Here is a 23,563-nt window from a genome sequence, read left to right on the forward strand (position 1 = left end):
TTTTCATAACAATCTTATATGTGTTTTAGTACTTGGTCATTCTTATTTCAAAGGGAAAACACCGGTTATAAAGAAATATATACACAACTGAATGGACAACAGAGTTCTCCATTTTTCAAAGTGATGCAGTTATTTAAATCCATATTGATGTGTACGTGTAAGTAGTCACATACGCACCACTGCAAACTATTCCACATCCTAATCTAGAGATTGTTTTTTTTTTGATAAAGACAAAAGAGTCACATTTAATTTCATTGTAAGTATAATTATACTTTCAGTTTGCTAATGAATATCTAAAATTTAGGTCAAGATATCAGTGTTAGTTTTATGCTTACCCCTGAGGAAATGTAGACCGGAAGAAACAGCCACCCCAATAACAGCACTAGAGGTAGGGACTGAAAAAAGACACACTGCACTTATTGACATCTGCACCCCATGGATAAGTAGATAGGTAATTATATAGGCAAGGAGACAGATAGATGAATGGATCAAAAGCTTGTTTTTAAGCCGCCTTACATTTTAAGATTATTTGAGTTATAATCTTCATGTCTGTTACTTAATTATTTATACTTTGTTCGCATGAACAAACTTTGCACACGGGGTGCATATTTGCAACTGTGTCAATTTGCAACCTGGCAAATGTTTGTTTTGAAAGATATGCATATTAGGTATACATAGGTACGAGGATGTCTTTTACAAGCCCACATTTCAGCTATGACACAGATTTTAGGTCAGATATGGAAACAATAATTTCGACATCAGGAGGAGGAGAAGGAGGACCACCTGTACCGAACACCCTGTGCACCCAATATGGGCAGTGACATCTTTTATACAACCCATTCTGGAATAAAGTAATGTGACTTGGGACAACTGCACATTGTTCGAGAATAGAGAGCTCGAAAAATACAAAATGAGGCAGCCATCATTGTGACTGGTACCACAAAATTAGTTTTTACTGAAGCACTACACAGCGGAATATAGTTGAGAAAGTCTTGAATCCAGATGACAAAAATACAAACTTTCTCTCTTGTATAAAACGATAATTGGTTCAAGCCCTTCCTATTTCACCTCTCTGATTCTACTAGCTGTTACTGATATTACTTGTTATGACTTACGTAATGTAAATCATTCATATTTACTACAAGCTAGTCTTTATTACAACTCGTCTGTCTCTGGAATGGACTCCATAATCTATTGAGACTCGTCAAACTGGTTCCATTAACAACTTTAAAACGCACATTATATGATTGTGACACTCATATTCCCAGACACTTAAATACATATCGAGTTAAATCCTAAACACCATATCGTAATTTAACTTTAAACGCCTTCTTTTATGGCGATACAACGCTACCGTACGAAGTAAACTTTAATATATTTGATGCCGTTCATAATTTTTTTTATTGAAAAGTCAAAAAAGATTTCCTTAACGCAGATATTACTTCCACCGGCCATGAACAGCTGTAAACATCAATTTCCCCCATTTTTCCAAATCATTCGCGATCGCCTCCGCAACTACTCGCTCTAGACGGACGTATGTACTCACTTTAATCCCGCTTTTGCTCCTTTTTATTTTATTTATTTATTTATTTATTTATTTATTTATTTATTTATTTATTTATTTTTGTGCATCCTCTCTCTTTCCTTCCGATTTTCTGAACTTCCCACAGTGTGTTTGACACATGTCATTGAAAAAATTATCTTTTTGAATACTTTCCTCTCTTTATCCTCGTCGTTCCCGCTTTGTTCAACCTCGTGCTTTATATATCCTAGCCAAATGCTGATGTTCAGGCAAGATAATTAACTTTGACTATTCAATAAAGTACTTTTTGGACATAAAATCTTAATATTGTCAGTCATATGACTTATGAAATTATATATATCTGTGTGTGTGTGTGTGTGTGTGTGTGTGTGTGTGTGTGTGTGTGTGTGAGAGAGAGAGAGATAGTTTTGTAACTTGAGTGGAAAATAATTGTATAAGTCTTTGCTCTTTATCTTCTATATTATACATCTTGTAATCTTCAACTTCAAAATTATATATATATATATATATATATATATATATATATATATATATATATATATATATATATATATATATATATATATATATATATATATATATATATAACATGGCTTTTTTTTAAATGTGTTGGTGGTATAAACAGCGGTGTAGTGCTCAATAGAGGTGTATGGGAATGCACGTTACACGGATGTGTGTGTGTGTGTGTACATTGACTAGCGCCAAAAAAGTAAGGGAACGCCGTTTCCACGAGTCCCCATAGCACTCCACCCCTTGATATTAAGCAATTCGATATACTAACAGTATCAATGATGAATTTCAACTGATTAATCATTTGTTACGAAATAAAATACCTATACGAATAATCCCTTTTCTAAACGAATTTAACATGGTACACAATTTCAGTACAATACTTTCTGCTTTCCCTTTATTCTCTCTCGCATGCATGAGAGATATAATACGCAGAAATATGCGGTGGGGGAGACTTTTTATTTTGTTGGCTTGATGAAACCCTTGAAACTGAACTTACACCAAGCTACCCAACGAACCTGGTTCGTCTTAACGGTATGTAGTTACTTTAACTGGAGTTTATCTAGATTAGTCATAATATCAGTGATACAACGTTGCAATAACTTGAGGTCCCTATAACGTAAATGTCTTGGTTACGAGGCTCACATACTGTAATCTATTTAATGTCGGTTTTTTCTTAAACCTATAATAAATTTATGAAAAGACTATTATTTTAATTATGAAAATGCCAGAAAACCGCCCGGCCCATCCCACTACCCCATATTGTTTGTCTGTCTGTCTGTCTCTCACTGTGTTGGTTGGTCCGGCAAGCAGACTAACCGACTAACAGAGGGACATAAATTTGAAAATAACAACAAATGCTTTTTAACCCGCAAACAAACCCCCCCCCCCGCTGGTTGGTCTGTCAGCATATAAGTTTTACCAAATTCTCTGTCTGTCTGTCTGTCTCTCTCTCTCTCTCTCTCTCTCTCTCTCTCTCTCTCTCTGTACCATTGTGGTAAGTTACGTTTTCGCCTGTGTCATGTAACGATGCTTCTGGACCTATAAATGATGGTAAAACATGCAGTATATCCGACCTACATAAAGGGACCGCTCCGGTGGCCTAGTGGTTAGAACGTCCGCCTCGGATGCAGGAGGTCGCGGGTTCGAACCCCGGCCGAGTCATACCAAAGACTAACAAAAATGGTACTAACAGCTGGTCGGCTTGGTGTCTAGATAATGTGACTGGTTGGGACATCATGCTACATGTCTGCGGCATGATAACTCAGTGCTAGACTTCACTATAAGCTGTCACACTGCAGACATTGTAGCGATATGACTGAAAAATTGTTAAAGCTACGTTAAAAGTCTAAATCACACACACACACACACACACACACACATACTCACACACACACACATACACACACACACACACCAACATAAAGGGGAAAGAGAGATGGTGATGTAGGGTAAAAACAATTTTATGGTCAGTAGTAATGTTAATTAAAGCAGAATAATGACTTAGATCACTGTAAATGCATTCAATTGTTTGAATTACCTTTTGTCGTTTTCTCATTTCGGTTAGTTTATATTCCGCATTCATTTCAATATATTCGCTGGTGCGTTAATAGCTGAGCGTTCAGTGTTCAAGAAGCTAATCCTATGTATGTAGTGTCCTACTTTCTTCATTAAAAGCATCTTTCATGCTTAATCGTAAGTGTGTCTTATAGTTATCTAATCAATATGAATGAAAATAGAAGCTCAGAAAAAGAAAATATGCAACAACTTGCAAAAGGGAGAGCAACATATGTCATAAAACTACATTTTGTAGCGGACATACTCGATAGGGATGTGCAGAAATCATTCACTCGAGTCAATACATAGTTGCCTGTAATTAATCTTTACTCCGTTCAAATGAAAGTATGTGTATTTTGTATGTGATATAATAAAAGAATATATATAGTAGGTGCGATATATCTTTGATATGCCACTCGCTGCGTGTAAAGTGCATTCCGTCAGGGTCAGCATGACAGGTAGAAATTTAGTTTAACACATGGATTGGACTCGCCATAAATGTTTGACTGCGAGGGATGGAATCTGTTGTGCTTGGGACATGAATTGAACTTTAAATAGGGCTCGCAAGGCTAACGGTTTGAGTCAGAATAGATGGCAATGTTATCGCGAGGTCATTGCGGTAAAACGTCAAGAGTGGAGATGATAAGGGAATATGTTAGGAGGTTGTGGCTCATTCTGAAACAATGTCATAAAATGATATTTTCCAGAATAGCTATTAATAAAAGGGGACTTGAGACGATTATTCTGACTTCAATGGGAGTGATATAAATTTCTGACAGGAAAAGAAGTAATCTTGACTGGCAAAGATAAACGTGGGTGTGTGTGTTTCCAGCGGGAATTCAGATTTTAAAATAATTCCCGTCTTGAAATTAATCAGTCAAGGTTCTGATCAGAGCCAGAATTTTAGCTTCGGGAAATATAAGATTTCACGTTAGACTGTCTAAGAGTGAGGACACGGAAGGAGAGAGCTTCGATTTCATAGGGAGGTACGACTCTCAAATAATGCACATGGTTAGTCTCACTTAAATACTTTATATTCATTGATGGCGGCACCGCTCCGGTGGCCTAGTGGTTAAAGCGTCCGCCTCGAATGCGGGCGGTCGTGGGTTCGATCCACGACAGATTCATACTAAATACTTACAAAAATGGTGCTAACAACTGCCTTGCTTGGCGCTCAGCATTAAGAGGTTAGTGTTAGGACTGGTTGGCCTGGTGTCAGGATAATGTAACTGGGTGGGATATGATGATGCATGTCTGCGACATGATGCTACAGTGGTAGGCATCACTATAAACTGCCACACTGCAAACATCGTAGAGATATGCCTGAAACGTTTGTAAAGCTACGTTAAAAATCCAAATCACACACACACACGCGCGCACTCACACACACACACACACACACATTCATGCAAGTTTGTAGTTATTTTGAAATTTAAATTCATACTTCAATTTTTCCTTGAGTTCATAGAAGATCGTGCATTTGTATGACTGAGTTCAGATTCAGTTGTTTGTATGTAATATAAATCATTTAAAAATATAATGAATTTCTTCCGTTTCAAATTTTACGTATATGTAAGTTATCTGTATTAAACGACTAGCATAATTCAAGCTGTGATTTGATTTTTCCTATGTCTAAAAAGGTATGTCAGTGACTCGCTAATTAACAAAATAAGTTGGTTAGGACAAGGAATGAAGTTCAGTTATTCGTGTGTAATTAAGTTGTGAATTCTCATCAACCTTAGAATCGAGTAATGTGTGCCGAATGACCCAGTTCAGCTTCTAAATTTATAGCAAGAGCGGGGTGTGAAGGTTTATCTAAAGAGGTCTGATTACGTCATGGTCTCAGCTGAGATGCGAGAGCGCTGGTTAAGAAAAAAAGTAGGTTAATAAGGGTTGAGACTATTATTAGATGCAAAATGACCAGAGCTAGTTCTGTTGAATTTTGATAGACGATGTATGATGTAATGAGTGGGAATAGTGTTGATCCCAGGAGAAGGAAACATACGACAGTATTAATGTTGGGTACGATATTTTTTAATTTTTGAAATTTTTGAAGTAAAGAAAATAGCTCCACACCTGTATTGCACAGTGTGCAACCAAGTGGTTGATGACTCGAAGATGCGAGAGAGAGAGAGAGAGAGAGAATACCGAACTAAGGACCGATTTTATTACCAGCAGTGATTTGGAAAGACCGGAAGCACCAGGTGATGCTAACGTGCTGGCAATTTGAGTTTGATCAGTTTAACAGAACGGCTAATTGAATTTCGCATAATTTTGTAACCCTGTTTCTGAGAGAAGCTGAATCATTTACATGCCATGTTCGATTTCATTTTTTGTTAATGTGATTGATTAAATTGATGTTGTTTTTTGGGTGGGTGGGTGGGTGGGGCTTTATGATTCTGTTCTATATCTCTGCTCAGATCTTTGTTATTCCATCCGTTATTTTCATATTTATTTTATTGTTTACTCGATCTGGGCAATAACACTGTGATCGATCATCTCCTAGATAACGATAACCTAAAACCATAAGGGATTGGGGAGACACACATATCTACACCACCTGCTGATATATGTATATTTGTATGTGATATAAATAAAATATACTTATATTATGTACGCTGTATCTTTGATATACCACTCGTTGTATACATTTTTATTAAAAGGAAACGAGGCTTGCATAATATATGACCCATTTCAGTTACATGAAAGAAAACTCACCATCCATTCATACAAAACTATGGCGATACCGGAAGCTGCTCCACTTCCGGCTAAACCAACAAAGTGTTCGCTACCGATGTTACTCGAGAAGAGGGAGGCTCCAACCTTGAAGAGAAAAATGAAACAAGCGACAATTTCCAGGATTAATATGAATGCTTAGACTAATGGAGAATATCATCGTTGTAGAAAACAGACTTCACACTGAGAGATTCAATGTTAGAGTCGAAATGATTGTTCTTTGCAAGAACTTGACCGAGTAAGACCAGACGAAGACCGTAATTAAGTGCTCCTGTAATACAACTCATTTTGGAATTAGATTAAATTAAATTAGATTAATACGAATACCTGTAGGTAACAGCCGTTTCATAATGCGTAGCCGATTAGGTCAACGCCGTTCAATCTATAGATCCTAAGTAGACTCAACATGTCCAAACACGTTTCTACACACGTTGTTTGGCGATAACTGTTTAATTTGCAATTAGATAGAAAAGTGCAGGGATGTATAACGCCAACTTCGTAACAAAGTTAAATCTTGACAGAAAGTAAACTTATAGTTTTGCATATTTTGTTATTTTCGCAGAAGAACCAGATCGGCAAACCACGCCCAACACGCACGTCATTTGAAATAAAATAATATCAAATATAATTATCAATTAGATTATATTACACTAAGAATGCTGTCATAAAATGAAACCACGAGGCTAGGCACCCACTTAAATATCACGTTCTTTTTGTGCTCGTTACGATTTCGATTTTATTTGAGCGTGCACACACACACATACAAATAATGCAATAGATATAATAAACATATATAGCTCTTGTTTTAATCGAAGCGTTTAAAGATCGTTAATTGAGTCTTAAACGGCTTATATAAACAGGAATTCAGGCGGATGTCGCAGGTCAAAACGAGTTGTTCTGCTATGAACAAGGCCGTCAAAAATGTGCCAGTCCATTAATGGATAAGTAACAAACAATCAATGAAGCCCTGTGTACGCCTGTGAGTGTGTATTATGGGTAATTTGTATTAATTTATTAAAGTTATTTGGTGAAAAATTACGGACTTTAGTTTGCCAGAATGTCATAAAGTGAAGCTATTTATCTGACCAGCAACGTAAGTACAAATGGGGCGCCGCACTTTGCTACGGACCTTTTGCGAAGCTGGCAGTTGTTGTCCTGATTAAATTTTGTCAGTGGACCATTTCTATCAAATGAAAATATATCACCGAAGAATATGTGCAAAAACGTGTTTAGATAGTTAGCTAGATAGGTAGGTAGATGAAATACTGTTCGTAGGTGGAGGTGAGTCTTAAACGGCTTATATAGGTGGAGGTGAGTTATACACGAGCAACCATGGTACATTAACATAATGATATCATCTGTACGTAGAGTACGATGACATATTTTCATTATTACACTCATTTTGTAAGACAATTCAACTTTATTTAGCCTCAGAATAGAGATTAAGTACTGACGATGAGAATTTTAGAGCATTACATTTTATGTGCGGGGAAAATTAGAATATAAAAATAAAACATACAAATCAAAATTAATATGTTTAGTGTACATAGATTATTACACATTTATTTCTGACAGTGTGATCGTTATTTTAAATTACAAAATTATTTTGACCATGTTTTGTTAAACTGATTAAAAATTGGACGGAACTTCTACGAGTCTGGCGGTTAAAATTTAAAGATTTGGCACATTTTTCCTTTTGTATAGAAACTTTCGACGTCTTAAAATATAATGATATTCATCTCCTACAAACCAATATACAATTTATTTCAAATTCTTTCCCACCCATCTTCCTTTCTTTATTTGCTATTTATGATTCAATGAATGAAATTGTATTAATTTGCATCTTAATTTTAGCGGAATATTTAGCAGATACTGGTAAAACCCAAATGTTTATTTAAATAATCTATAAATTACAACTGCAGAGGAATCTTGCAAATTATTATGCAAATCTTGCAATAACTGGTCGATTAGTTTTCCTGAAACCTATATATTTTAAAAAAAAATAAATAAGTTATGCATTGTACATATTTGTAGTTCCAAATGATACTCGGCTTAGGTTGTCAAATGTATTTTTCATGAAATCAATACATTTGCGTTTGTATGTTATTAAAATTCTGACTTCACAGAAATAAGTATAATATATATGACAGTTTTATTGTTTTACCGAAAATAAGCCAGGGCCAGACATTTGATTGATGTTTTGTCGTTGACCAGTAAAGTCTAGTACTTTCGATGCAAAATGGAACATAAAAACGGTAGGTAGTCGCAATCACAAGTTGGTCGTAACGTATGATTTTTTTATTGGATAAATGTCATACTGATAATGCATTTTATCCTATCAAAAATCACCTGTCGCAGTAAACCAGAGACTGCAACCCTGCATATCTACCGCCCCTTTTGAGAGTTGGGAGATGAGGAAGAGTCCCGATTCGCCTTCCTGTATGTCCTGAGAAGTGACAAAAGGAAGCAGGAGCCTCTTTGGTTCAGTTGTTAGCGCGCTATTACCGAAAGGGAGGGTTTCAAATCTTATCACTGGATCAGCCTGGGACACTCTTCTTGCCTCAACATTAATGAGCCTTCTTGTGTTTATATATATATAGTGGTAGATTTTAGAGTTTAGCGAGGAAACGATCTGTCGAAATTAACGATAAAGCTAAAGTGATGTGACCCAAGGGCAAACTTACATAACAACGATAGGTAACAAACGAAAGGTGTACATATTACAGAGGAGATTCCAAAGGAAAACGAATGCAAAAATGCCTAAGTTCTTTAAAGGTAAATCTGAGTTTGTTACATCCAAAACGTCGTATTGAAAATTTCAGACCACACATGGAAATAGACGGCTCTGCCTTCCATCATGTGACATATTTGACAAAAACACTACAAATGGCTCTTTCACTATTACCATCACTACTACTACTACTACTATTACTATTACAACAGCTACCACTGATGAAGATGACGGTGATAACGACGATGACGACGACGATGATGGCGATGTTGATGGTAGTGGTTATAATAATGATGTTTATAATGCGTTACATTTAGACTTACCGCCCACCATGGTATGTTCCTCCCGGCCAGAAAGTAACTCTTCACATTGCCTCGATTTGGCCGAAATAAAGTCTACAACAAAAATGAAAATTGTGTTAGTGTTTGATAGACAATTCTTAATTACCTGACCTTGTATTTGATGGACAATTTTCATCTACAAGGCCTTGTATATGATAGACAATTTTCAACTACCAATCCTTGTATTTGATAGCCAATTATCAACTACCACTCCTTGTATTTCATAAACAATTCTCATCTACCAGGCTTTGTATCTGATATAAAATTATCAACTACGAGTCTTTGTATCTGCTAGACAGTTCTTAACTATCCAGCCTTGCGTTTGGTAAATAATTCGCATCTACCAGGCCTTGTATTTGAAAGACAATTATCACTAACAGTCCTTGTATTTGATAAACAATTATCAAGTATCAGTCCTTGTATTTCATAGACGATTATCAACTACCGGGTCTTGTATTTGATTGACAATTCTCATCTACCAGGTTTTGTATTTGATAGAAAATTATCAACTAACAGTCATTGTATTTGATAGACAATTCTTAGCTACCAGGCCTTGCATTTGGTAGATAATTCTCAACTATCAGTCCTTGTATCTGGTAAAAATAATGTTTGTCCATCGATGTCGATCACGACCACAACTTCAATTAACTGTTGTCAAGCGGTGTGTACAGAGATGGCCAGTGAGACAGTATACAATTTTCAACTACCAATCCTTATATTTGATAGAAATTCTCAACTATCAGGCCTTATATTTGATAGAAATTCTCAACTATCAGGCCTTATATCTGATAGAAATTCTCAACTATCAGGCCTTATATTTGATAGAAATTCCGAACTAGCATGCCTTATAGTTGATAGAAAATTCTGAACTACCAGGTCTTATATTTGATACAAATTCCCAACTAACAGGCCTTTTATTTGATAGGCAATTCTCAATTACCAGGCTTAGTAGTCAGGAAACAGTCAGAGACTCAACACCTATAAAAGGAAATCAGTGGATCATGGTATCAAATAGGTTGTTTTTTTTCCCCCATACCAGCAGCGAGTTGCCTCCCCATTGCTGGTGTCATTTAGTTGTTGTTATTTGGGGTTTAACTCCATTTCTCAGCGCAAGATAGGCTTACATATCTTGTGGAAGATGAACCCTGGAAACCTAGATAAAAACCACGGACCCACGGGAAGCTACTGGCAAGCTTTCTCACATACCCACATTGGCTGAGCCCAAGGCTCGAACCCACGCGGACAGAGGTGAGATGCAGTGATTGCTAAAGGCGAGCGCTTTAAACCACTCAGCCTCCCGGGTTTTTTTATATTATTTTTTTACAATAAATATATAGTGAATATGTATCAAAACGAAATGCCTCCTCAATAGTTGCTCACTTGGTCGCATAATCAATGGTAACGATACAGTATCCCATGTATTTCCGGTGGGTCTCCCAAACATAGTTGGAATAGTTCTACTGCTTACATCAAATTCTGTCTCTATATTTAGCAAAGGCAAGAAAGGTTCCAAGTAATTAGTAAGCGAATGTTCAAATTTCAAGGCCATATTGATTTCTTTTTTTATTACTGAGAATCTTTCAACACTATAATTGTTAACTAAGAGCTTATTTTCCGATGCTTGGTCTAAGCCCCTCCAATGATCGTTTGCATAAAAGTTTCTCAAAAGTCATGCATCGTCCACACCAGTGGCTGCGTTCAACTGAAACTTTGGATTATCACTATATGTAATGTTTACGCCTTAATATTGTAGGAGTTCCTGTTATGCCTGTCTCGCCTACTTAAACATAGTCTGATACACCCGTACGCCCCACCTGTGCTGAGACTGATGAAAAGTTTTTTTGGTCGATGTCACCTATTCATTAAATCGTGCTATTTGGTGTGGACATGTTTTTCCGCAAGCATGATTTTACATTTCAGACACCATAGTTTCGCGCGGCTTTTGAGTTATTGTCTTAAGCAGCGAATATCATAAGCAACGAGCTTGTTGTATCATTCGAAACGGTTGTTGTATCATTCCAAACGGCATATATTTCGTAATGTTATATATCGTATACGTATGTGGCTGCATAGGTGTAAAGATTTGATGTAATGGTCCACATTGTTGGAAGTTAATATGCCATGAGGCCTGCCCCCCCCCCCCCCGACATCCCTGGTCACAATGACCTTCTATCCTGCTGAGTCCTGCTATGCTGGACACTACGCTTATAAATCTAAATCTATACTCTTGAGGACTGAAACGATTTCTCTGGGATTTATTGCTGATAAATTTCTTACCAATGAATATTACTGGAGGGGATGGGGGACTTATGCGTTATTTGATTTTATATTCAAAAGAAAATGCCTGCGTTCCATTTGAAGCTCCAACAGTTTTCAATAACTGATAGCCTGTGTTTCTTTCAATGCTTTAACAGTTAATAAACCTAATTGGATAGTATTGTAAATTACATACTTGTTTTTATTTACCACATCTATCCTCATTCGTTTCAGATGTACATGTTGCATGCTCACCAGGCTTGATAAAAATGTCCTCAGAAGACCTTGCAACATGTATCCCAGATCATTGCCTAGAAAGCAAATCAATGGCCTGTCTGTTTGGTAAGCTGCCATAAATAGTTTCAAGTGACCAGCAAGTATTTTGAAGAGCTGTATCTTGGATGAGGTCAATATGTCTTTCACTGCTTGACTTAGCATATGATTTGGTTCTCTGATGCATCTGCACCAATTTACTTCACTCTTCATATATCTGGCTAGGTTTTCAGATTTTTAATGGACACAGGTTCATTCTCCAGCCAACTATGACAGGATAACGTTAGCGTCAGTTTAGAGCTTTCTATCTGGCCGATGATATGGAGGGAGAAATTGTTATACGCCGACACCATTGGGGTCGTCGAATTAATAGAGAGAGAGAGAGAGAGAGAGAGAGAGAGAGAGAGGTCTCTAATAAGTATCACAGAGGTCTCTAATTCTCAGTGGTAAACTACAGAAAAAAATGTTGCGGGCAGTAATTGAATTAGAGAGCTCTGTATTCAATTGAATGTATGTAACAACAGCTGCCCATATAACCAGTTCTCATGGTTCGAAATCTGACCCCTCAGTAATTCCATGTTTCATCTTATACTACATGTGCATTTAGTTACTAATAACTTACAACGCCGTGAAGAAGACATTAAAATCTTTCCATCATTTGCAATTTAAGTACCTTACTGATTTTTAATGGCAACTTTTACTCGAAGTTTCAATGTTTCTACGTGTCTTGTCTACTTTAGAGCAGGATATTATCATGAATTGCGCCATTTTTACTGATATAATCAAGTGCTTGCGTTATATTTCGTTGCTACGGTATGTAGCAAATCACCTAAGGAATCACACTAGAGCCAGGGGTGGATCCAGGAAGAGGGATCAGAAGCAGCCCCCCCCCCCCCGCACCATTTAAGAATGAGCGCGAAACAAAAAGAACGTTTCTTAGAGTAAGTTTTCTTTACACATATATAGATAAAAGTATGCCCTGGATATGTTAAAAATTCAGCAGCTTTTGGAGGCTTGGTTCCATGGGACCCCACCTGGGATTCCTTCCTATTGATTCCTTGCCTACTTGTTGAGACGTTCCACATCACCCTCACCTTGCACTCCAATATTTCTGAATCCATCCTTGAAAGGTTCTCCTATCGACTGTAAGTAATTCGATAAAGATATTCCTACCATCAGTCCGCTGAATTGTCTTTATAAAGCGTTGATTTAACTGATATGCACTGGTTCGGCTAATACAACGTCAAGAGAGTAAAATGGCATACCATTCAGCTAATACAAAGTCCAGGCAGTAAAGAGGCGTACCATTCCGCTACTACAACGTCCAGGCGCTAAAGGGGCCTACCATTCAGCTAATACAACATCCAGGCAGTAAACGGGCTTACAATACAGCCAATACAACATCCAGACTGAAAAGGGTCCTACCATTCAGCCAATACAACGTCCATGCAGAAAAGGGTCCTACCATTCAGCTAATACAACGTCCATGCAGTAAATGGGCTTACAATACAGCCAATACAACGTCCATGCAGAAAAGGGTCCTACCATTCAGCTAATACAACATCCAGGCAGTAAATGGGCTTACCATACAGCCAATACAACGTCCATGCAGAAAAGGGTCCTACCATTCAGCTAATACAACGTCCATGCAGTAAATGGGCCTAACGATTCAGCAAATACAACGTCCATGCAGTAAAGGGTCCTACCATTCAGCTAATACAACGTCCATGCAGTAAATGGGCCTACTATTCAGCTAATACAACGCTCAGGCAGTAAAGGGACTTAAGATTCAGCAAATACAACGCCAGGACACTAAAGGGGCTTACCATTCCGCTAATACAATGTCCAGGCAGTCAATTCCGCTAATACAAAGTACTGGCAGTCAGTTCCGCTAATACAACGTCCAGGCAGTCAATTCCGATAATGCAACGTCCAGGGAGTAAAGAGAGTTCGAAAGTTATGCATTGGTATGTCACTGTCTTTTGAATGTATATGTGTAGTTTTTTAGTCTTCTTGTGATTCTGAAGTGATAAAAGACGAGTGAGAAAAGTCGAATCGAGCGGAGGATTGTGGTCACCCTTGTACTCATTGTGTTCATTTTGTATTACCGATAACGCGATTTCATGTTGTCAGATATTTCACCGTACTTTATTGATAAAACGTCAGACTCTTTTGATATTGCTGTGCAGTAACTAGTGTCACTTACCAAACTGGATATCAATCCAACCCTTAACACCAAACTCTAGTCAGGACTGGATCCAAAATATCGTTGGGGCGGGGACTGCGTAAACAAGTAAGCATGGGGTCCGTAAAATGGACCATCCCCCCTCCCATGTGACCTAGGGACGCAGCCTCGGGAAGCTCATTCATTATAAGCGTTTCCAGTGCATCCTTTTAACCATCTAACTGTAAAGAAAACGTCACCTAAGAAACGTCACTGTTTAGCGCCTATTAATTAATATTGTTTGTTCCATCTTCACTCCACCCGTCATAAATCTGTCCCAGCATCAGTCTCTCTCAGCTGGAGGAAACCTTCTCACAGTGTTAGAGTGGACTTTTCAGACATGTCATTCAACCTTATCTTAGCATCTAATTCAACAACTATAGACAATTTGAGGGCTGTAAAATGAAGTATGGTGTGGTTATTTGCATAATGTTACATAATGTAGGTCAAACGAGGGACTTGTTTCCATAAAAAGAACATAGAAGCATTTACCACCCTTAAAACTGTTATAATTGAGAAACTATAGCTTTTATTTTGCGTGACATTTTATTTTACTTTTACTTAGCGCAATCACTCTTTACAATTTCATACGTTTTTACCTGTACTTAGAGTAATCACTCTGTTAAATTTCGTACATTTTTACCTGTACTTAGCGCAATCACTCTTTTCAATTTCGTACGTTTTTACTTTTACTTAGCGTAATCATTCTGTTAAATGGCGTAAGTTTCGGTTAATCAGAAAAGATTTTTTTTTTATGTCAATGAGCGTGGGCAGTCCATTGAAATTAATTTCCAAAAGGTCTATTAGTAGGACCATTACTCTTGCGCTCAATGTCGCCACCTCTTAAGATGATTTGAGTATACATAAAGCAAAGGAGAGAATACAAATGCACTGCAATTTAATGATTTTTAAACACTGTAAAATTCACTCAAGTCCATTAATGGTCGTAGTTTACAGTTTGTCTTCTCGACTTTTTAAATTTGTTGATGTTTTGCCAAAAAGTCAACATTTGACATCCTTAGGGAGTGTTAATGCCGCCACGGGCACAGACACCAACCAGACATTATATTAGCATATCATACACAAGTTTGATGAAGAGATATGATTGACTTATAAAGTTATCAAATGACTATTGACTTATAAAGTTATCAAATGACTATCTAATTAGTTCTGAGATCAATTAACCTCCATGCAAACATTTGAGCAATCGGGAGCAGTGTCTACATATTCGGCCGCATCGAAATATACGAGCCCTGTCATTGTGACTTTAGGGTGCTTTGTAATATAACAGACTGAGTTTTAAAAAGGTATTTTAAATAAACTTTAATGTCCACATACATTGCTTTGTCGGTGGTGGGTGTTTAATCAGGTCGCTATTTGTACGGGAATGATTCTTAAATATCTGTATCGAGAATCTTATGTCATTTTGAAACATATGTAAATAACACATTTAGGCCGTTCTTTTTGTTAAGGCCCTATTTGTCGATTAATAAGCCGTCCTGAACGTTGGTCAGTATCCTTTATGTTGGCCCAATTTAGGGTATCAAATGTGAGCCAAAATTTCGTTGTACTGTTGAAATATTCGTTCGATTGGTAGCGCAAGGTGTATATCAGTGAGCATGGTGACAGCCCAAGGCATGAAAACATGCCATCTTGAAAAAGGGCTAATACTTGAGATACTGCATTCGGAGCCGACTAACTTGGTTAAACAAAAGTTCATATTTAAAAGGTTCTCACGTATCATTCTCTCAACAACAAGAAGAGCTAGGAACGGCCTTATCAAACTCTGGGCCCAATTGGGTTCATTACGTGCGGATATCCCCCCCCCCCCCCGCACGGCATTTAGAAATAAACTTTAAAACAAAGTTTGATATGATATTGAACTTAAATTTGTCTTCCATCGCTTTAAAATTACTTCTATCTATAGATATATTTTTTAGAAATACTAATGTACGTGGCCCATGTGAGCACGAGGCTCGAGCCAAATCGGTCCAGCCGGCCTAGTGGTGTCCCTGAATAGAGTTATTTTACAAAAGCTTTTTAATTTTTCATTCAAGCAAGCTTTTGCCCTGACAGTTCAGCGGCTTTTCGTAAAAGGGCATTTACAACTACCTGACTCCTTGAAAACTCGCAGGGTAGACTTTCATTTGCATCATTTACATGCAGTTAAAGAAATCACGGATAGCATGTATGTGTACTAAATAATGCACGTATATAGACACGTGTGTATGTATGTTCTAATGTAGGCACTGTAAATCACAATATTTTAGCGGCTAAAATAGCCTCATTGACTTTTCGCGAATACACCCAGTTCCCCGTGTTAACCACATACAAATCGACACTTAATTTATGTATTAGTTTTTCTGTGTATGACCTTTGCTGATAACTAATTTAGGATTTCATGTAAGGAGATTACAACACTGAACTGAGATGATGCTATAATCTATATAACAAGCGTGTCTGTTAACTTTTGTGACTACCCTGTAGGTAAAGTTATGATTACAAAATCAAAATGCTTTCATGACAGTTGACCACAAGGACGGAAAGTCGATGATGATACCCTCTCTCTCTCTCTCTCTCTCTCTCTCTCACACACACACACACAGAGCCCCCAAGAGGTGGGTCCCCAGCAGACCAACAGGTTGTTCTACCCCGGTTGTTCAGCCACGAATGGTTCCCCATCACAGGTTGGTCTAGGTCCCTAAAGTTGTTTCGATTAACACTGCTTACATCGGTAGATTGTCGTTAGATTTCAATTACATATCTACCATAGGTACAAGGCTTCTTCCTTCCTTTTCTTTTACTGTCAGCCATTATTCCATTTGTGTCCAGGGTTCAGGCTAAATAACGAAAGTATACATCCAGTTCAGCCTGTTAGCCATTTACATTGCTAAGTACTTATTTTCGCTAAAATGGCGTCTTCGTGTAACTGACACTCTGTAATTACAGTAAGTAGTTATCCAGACACCCATGCATGCATGAATGTGTGTGTGTGTGTGTGGGGGGGGGGATAGGTAGGTAGGTAGGTACGTACGTACGTACGTACACACTGTGTCAAAACCAATACATATGCTTGACAAATTTTGTACTTAGAAGCATAACCATAAGCAAGCAAGGCAGGAACAACGATTAAATAAACACGCTGTATATTGTCTACTTTACTTACCCACAATCCCACGAGGAGTACCAACACAAAATAGACCACCACTATTGTAATGTCTCCCCAATGGTCTAACCCCTTTACAGCCATAACTCCAGTCGGCAGGCCAGTATCCTTAGAGTTTCAAACTTCCAATTTATTCCACGAACTTTGCCTAATGTAATTCAGAGACATGAATTCAATACAATACATCCACTTTGTCCTACCGATATAGTATTCTGATAATACGCTCGCCTTTCACACTTCAGGGTTGCTATCTATCTACGATTGTCAACATTAGCTGTATTTGACCACTTATTAAACACTTGAAGGTGGATGAATCGTGGCCTATTGGACGAATGCGGTTCTTTAAGTAAATAAAGGTTTTGTAACAACAAATGCCTCATAAATGGAGGTCACACTGACCTGGTGGTGAGTTAGGCTAGGACTGATCTGTGTCCCAGGTCTTGCATACAAGTCTCATGCACGTGTGTGTATATAAATATACCGAAGTCTATCGTTGATGTGAAGAATTTTGAAGGAGGGGCTTGCGGAGGGGAGAAAACGTTTATTTAAATGATTAAAAGAGGCGCAATGCAAAATACATTCAGAACGGATTTTCAAGTAATACAATGCTGATTAAAAACTTTATGTATTAAATACATTCACCAGGTCTTAGTTTATATTTTTTATATTAAAAAAAATTATGACGTCAAACAGGTCACCTTGCCTTATCCTTTATAATGATGGATGAATTCAGATGGAGATCCTCTATAACTGAAGCAAACTAAAATATGTAAGTAAAGAAGACGATATTTGTTCACATGGAGACGGCTACATTAAGGCAACGTGGATGAAAATTGAAGCCATTTTATAATAAACCACAATATATGTTAACCGATTGCTGGAATTGCAGTTAAATAATAGCCTAATTTAAGTTCGTTTTCGGTCACGTTTTAGGCCTAAATTCCAACTTGTAACACATCAAAAACAAAAAGTAGCGGATTCAGGTAAATCGTTTAGAGGCAGTCGCAAACAAGTAGGCAAGGTGACTAAGGATGGAATGGATACCTTCATGGGGTTCACGGGGCAAAGCCACACGGAGCCCCTAAGTTCCACACGTTTTCACTTACAAAAGGAAACGTTCCTTTTGTTTAGTGCTTATTTCAGGAGAAGATGCGCACCGAGATCTCCGCCACCCCCACAGCTGCAGCCCAGCACGTCTGATGCGCCCCTCAGAAATTGTACAAAACTGTCAATGTAATGAAAATGTTTAGATTTTTAAAAGTGCATATATTACAGACAAAATTACAAATGATAACCATTTGCTGTGCCTTGTATTGCCTGTGAATGTCCTCCACTAGAGATTTGATGATATTCAGTTTCACTATAACCAGAGGGGAGCAAAATGTATGGAACGCCAGAGCTGTCTTAAGATGAGAATTGTTATTATATGCTGTGCATTTGTACTTATATGCTGTGCTTTTGTACTTATATGATGTGCAAACTTCTTTATATGCTGTGCTTTTGTACTTATATGATGTGCAAACTTCATTATATGCTGTGCTTTTGTCCTTATAACATGTGCAAACTTCTTTATATGCTGTGCATTTGTACTTATATGATGTGCAAACTTCTTTATATCCTGTGCTTTTGTACTTATATGATGTGCAAACTTCTTTATATGCTGTGCTTTTGTGTTTATACGAAATTTCATTATAATGAGAAGCAAACTTGCGCATGCGCGTGAAGTTGCCAAGCTATGGGATGCTTGAGAAATAGGCTAAAATGGCAAACTCGATATCTAATGTTCTTAAACAATTGAATTTAGATTTTTACATTGGGATATTTGAAGAACAGAAAATCTCGCCCGATATTGTGTGCAAGCTATTATTGTATCATCTGATTGAAATAACTACGCAAAAGTAAACCCGATTGGCAGTTGAAAATTTTGGTTCGTACTCTTACTTGGTGGTATCAGTTTTGTAAAACCAAATTTGATTGGTAGTTGAATCTTTTGGTTGGTTTTCTAACTTGATGGCATCAGATATGTAAACTCGAATTTGATTGGAAGTTGAAACCTGTAGCTAGTTTTTATCCTTGAGCTAACTCAAACATATTAACTATGTAAGGCTGCATCTGATTGGAGGTTGAATTCTTTGGCTGGTTTTGCAACTTGCAAGGTTCGATATATTAACTCAAATTTGATTGGTAGTTTAATACTCTTGTAGAAATTTAACTTGTAATATGCAACCAAGATTGAATAAATGTAATTGAGGGCTGAATTCACAGTAACTTAATTCTTTTAGCTGGGAATATTTAGTGTTAACTATTATTGGAAATGCTAATTGAATTTAATAAAACGCTCTTATTAGTTGGCAGATTGGAAATTGTTTGTTTGGTGTTGAGGGTCTATCCTAAATTTCTTTCCACTTTTGCCTCGTCCAGACAGACCAATTAAGAAGTGTGACACTCACACATAAACACGGAACTGTAGTGGCACCATTCATACAGTTCAGAATTTCGACATTTTATATAATGTAGCTAACCTAAATCCGTAACATTGTATCAACGCGGAATGTGCCAAAACAGCTGGGGTTTTTTGCAGTCCAAGAAACATGTTTTAGTTCATTCAGAAACAAATTTAAACAACCACAACGTAAAGAGCCTCTTACGCGATTGTATATGATTTGTTTACAAATCAAAAGTGCTGTCGTCTGCGTCATTGTTTGTTTACAGTAGAAAGTAGTTCCTTTGTTCCCGTGAATGCTATATGTGTATTGTCGCGCGCGTTCAGTATCGGGGAATATTGAACGATTCTGACAATGTAAAGTTAACGGGGAAAAAAATGAGCATATAATAATTTATATTTATACTTAATAAATAACACTGCCACTTCCCCCTTCCAAATATCCATTGTATTTAGAATTTAATAATGGATTATTCAGTTTATTTTTGTTGTGCAAACACAACTTATCTTTCAGCCAGATAAATATTTAAGAAAAACTACTTGATTTAGTGTCAAATCTTCAAGCAGAGACAATAACAAACGCTAGGTCATGTGTGAAAAATTTCCAAAATGTTGAAAAGACCGCATAAACATTAGAATGGTTTCTTGAATCATCAGTTAGATTTCTTTGAATTGTATTTTTTGGGGTACAAATCTTTGTATGCCGTTGTGTGTACGTGTGTTTGTGTGTGTGTGTGAGTGTGTGTGTGTGTAATTGTCAGACACTGAGAGGCTCCAGATAATGCAAAACAAATCAGATTAAATACACCGAAGAAATTAAATAGGAACAGAAGAAAAAGCGATGCAATTCATAATTTCATTGAAATGTATAATGCTCATAAGTTCCTATAATATATTGTATTAAGTAAATGGTATATATATATATATATATATATATATATATATATATATACACACGCACACACACACACACACACATCATGTCTCCAAATTAGTTCCTTTCTCACTTGAAGTAAATAGGATGAAATATGTGTTTGTTAAAGTCTGGGGCAAACTGTTTTAGTGTTTTATGTCTGACAAAAAATTGCACTGAATGGTTGATACGACGTAACTTTTCATTTTTTGGGGGTAAATTCAACATGCTCTTCTGGATCCATGTTCATTGTCAAAATTTTAAAAAGTATCAGATGTTAAGAAAAATGTAAAAATGTATTATTATATTATTCTGCATTTTACATGATTGTAAAATTTTTAATAAATGATTAACAATTGAGTTGATATTGTCCACCATTTATTATAGTTATTATCATTTCTGGTATTTGTACGGCTGATTGGCATTTACAACTTTGAATGCTGTCTACATTTTTAAACACATACTTTATACATGTATGTCACGACTAAGTTCTTAAACAAAGCAACCGAAAAGAGCGAAACCCAGCAAGTTTTGTAAAATTCAAGAAATGATTTATTTCCCTAGAATGCAAAGCAAAAACTGTTGTTGTTGTTGTAGGGTTTAACGCCGTTTTTCAGCACACGATAGGATATACATGGCGGCCAGTATTAATGGTGGAGGACGAACCCGGGAAAACCCCCGGAAAGAACCACCGACCCACGAGAAGCCACTGGCAAGCTTTCTCACCTACCCACATTGGCTCAATCCGAGACTCGAACCCACGCAGACAGAACTTAAGTAAAGTTTTATATGAAAGATTACAACCTGTTTCTATTTCATTTTGATAATTTATTTTAAGTACTACGTAGTGAGAGATCCACTTTCATTAAAACAAAGGTAAATGACTAGCCCAAGCAAGAAATTGTCCGTGCATACGTCTTCTATTCGCAAGTCAGCGTTTTCATTGAATAAACTGGACTGATTGTTAATGCTATTTCCAGTCCTGAAATAAATAAACTGAGTTTAATAGCACTGCCAGTGACGTTTAGGAAGGACGAATTTACGTTACTGGGATGGATGAAAGGGAAAGCAACCAGTGCAGTAATACAACTAAAAACTTCAATAATTTTGGAATTTATTTATTTATTTATTTATCTATCTATTTATTTATTTATCTATTTATTTATTTATTTGGAATTCATGCAACAAAGAATGCATTCACCAAGATTTGTGAAAGTTCTGGGAAAAGATCATCTTTAACGCATTTCTTTTTACTCCGGCACCAAGATAAATAATTGTATAACCTGTCATATGACTTTGTTTTATGCTTAAAAAACCCCAACGATTTAGGCGTTTGACAAAATGTACTAAATGCCTAGGAAATTTATATCTTTATATAGAAATACATGCTTTTCTGTTTCTAGTTTTCTGTTGCATGCGTACTAGTTTCCTTACGGGCTGAGGATACACAACAAACAATATGTCAGTTAATATGATAAATTATATTTAAGCTCTCTTCTTATCGCTTTTTTTAATACGCAGTTTTAGGGTTTTGCTTTTTTTCACTGCAATTTTGTAATCAGACGTTAGTCATAAGAAAGGCCTGAATTTAGCAAATTTTCCCCAAAACTTATCTATCTATCTCTCTCTCTGTGTCTCTGTGTGTGTGTATATATATATATATATATATATATATATATATATATATATATATATATATATATATATATATATATATATATATATGTAGGCCGGTCAGTTGATAGATAAATAGACAGACAGACAGACAGATATGTAGATATACAGATACAGGTAGCTCGGTAGGTGTGTCGGTCTGTAGTTATATAGACAGACAGACAGACAGACAGACAGATAGATAGAAAGATATATAGTTAGTTAGATAGACAGACCGATATATATATATATATATATATATATATATATATATATATATATATATATATATATAAAGATAGATAGATAGAGAGAGAGATAGATAGATAGATAGATAGATAGATAGATAGATAGAAAAATAGATAGATAGCCAGGTAGACAGACATGCAGAGACAGATATATAAAAAGAGAGATAGATAGATAAATAGAAATAGACAGACTGACAGATAGAAAGACAGACAGACAGAAAGGCATAAATGATAAAATATGAAAAGTCACTCTAATGGACAGGAAATTCAGTTAGGTCACCCACTTAAGAGATGAACATGTTTGACAGATGTTCTTGGTCTAGATGAAGCGTATTTTCACTAATAGTGCTAGGAATATTTTAAATTTACTGAACATATCCATAAAAATAGTAAGATTACAAACATTCAACAAAACGTTATGTCTGCTTTGCTTATTGAAAGAATATTTAAAATGTCTAGCAAAGTCATGCAAGCAAGAAAAATAGGTCACTATAATCTACGTTACACGACGAGACAGAAGGCAAGTACTTGATATGTTTGAGTTTATGAGTCATCTGGGTTTTAGTTGTATGAGAGTTCCTGCCACTCTTGATATGGTGTAATAATATGAGAGTTCATGCCAATCCTGATATGGTGTAGTATGAGAGTTCCTGTCACTCTTGATATAGTGTAGAATGAGAGTCCTTGTCACTCCTAAAATGGTGTAGTATGATTGTTCCTGCCTTTCATGATATGGTGTAGTATGGAGTTCCTGTCACTCTTGATATGATATAGTATGAGAATTCCTGCCACTTATGATATGGTGTAATATGAGAGTTCCTGCCACTCTTGATATGGTGTAGTATGAGAGTTCCTGCCACTCTTGATATGGTGTAGTATGAGAGTTCCTGACACTTTTGCTATGATATAGTATGAGAGTTCCTGCCACTCTTGATATGGTGTAGTATGAGAGTTCCTGTCACTCCTGAT

General features: G+C 36.7%; 1 protein-coding gene across 2 annotated transcripts in view; it reads right to left on the bottom strand.

Annotated features, from left to right (window-relative positions):
• The window catches only part of LOC149775683 (sodium/glucose cotransporter 4-like), a 33,073-nt gene extending 15,289 nt beyond the window's left edge, over positions 1 to 17,784 (bottom strand). Inside the window, exons 1-4 of one of the 2 annotated variants that reach the window (XM_089943394.1) lie at positions 17,338 to 17,783; positions 9,401 to 9,472; positions 6,329 to 6,433; positions 336 to 395 (exon numbers count right to left, since the gene is read on the bottom strand). In XM_089943394.1, the coding sequence (XP_089799520.1) occupies positions 336 to 395; positions 6,329 to 6,433; positions 9,401 to 9,472; positions 17,338 to 17,421 (321 nt within the window). In that variant the 5' untranslated portion in view covers positions 17,422 to 17,783. Of the gene's footprint in view, positions 1 to 335; positions 396 to 6,328; positions 6,434 to 9,400; positions 9,473 to 17,337 lie in introns of both variants that reach the window. The other variant, XM_089943395.1, reaches the window with a different exon arrangement.
• Between the last annotated feature and the right edge of the window lie 5,779 nt (positions 17,785 to 23,563).

The sequence above is a fragment of the Sinohyriopsis cumingii genome, chromosome 19, assembly GCF_028554795.1.
Source record: "Sinohyriopsis cumingii isolate HCF-2022 chromosome 19, ASM2855479v2, whole genome shotgun sequence".
Classification (NCBI taxonomy): Eukaryota; Metazoa; Mollusca; class Bivalvia; order Unionida; family Unionidae; genus Sinohyriopsis; species Sinohyriopsis cumingii.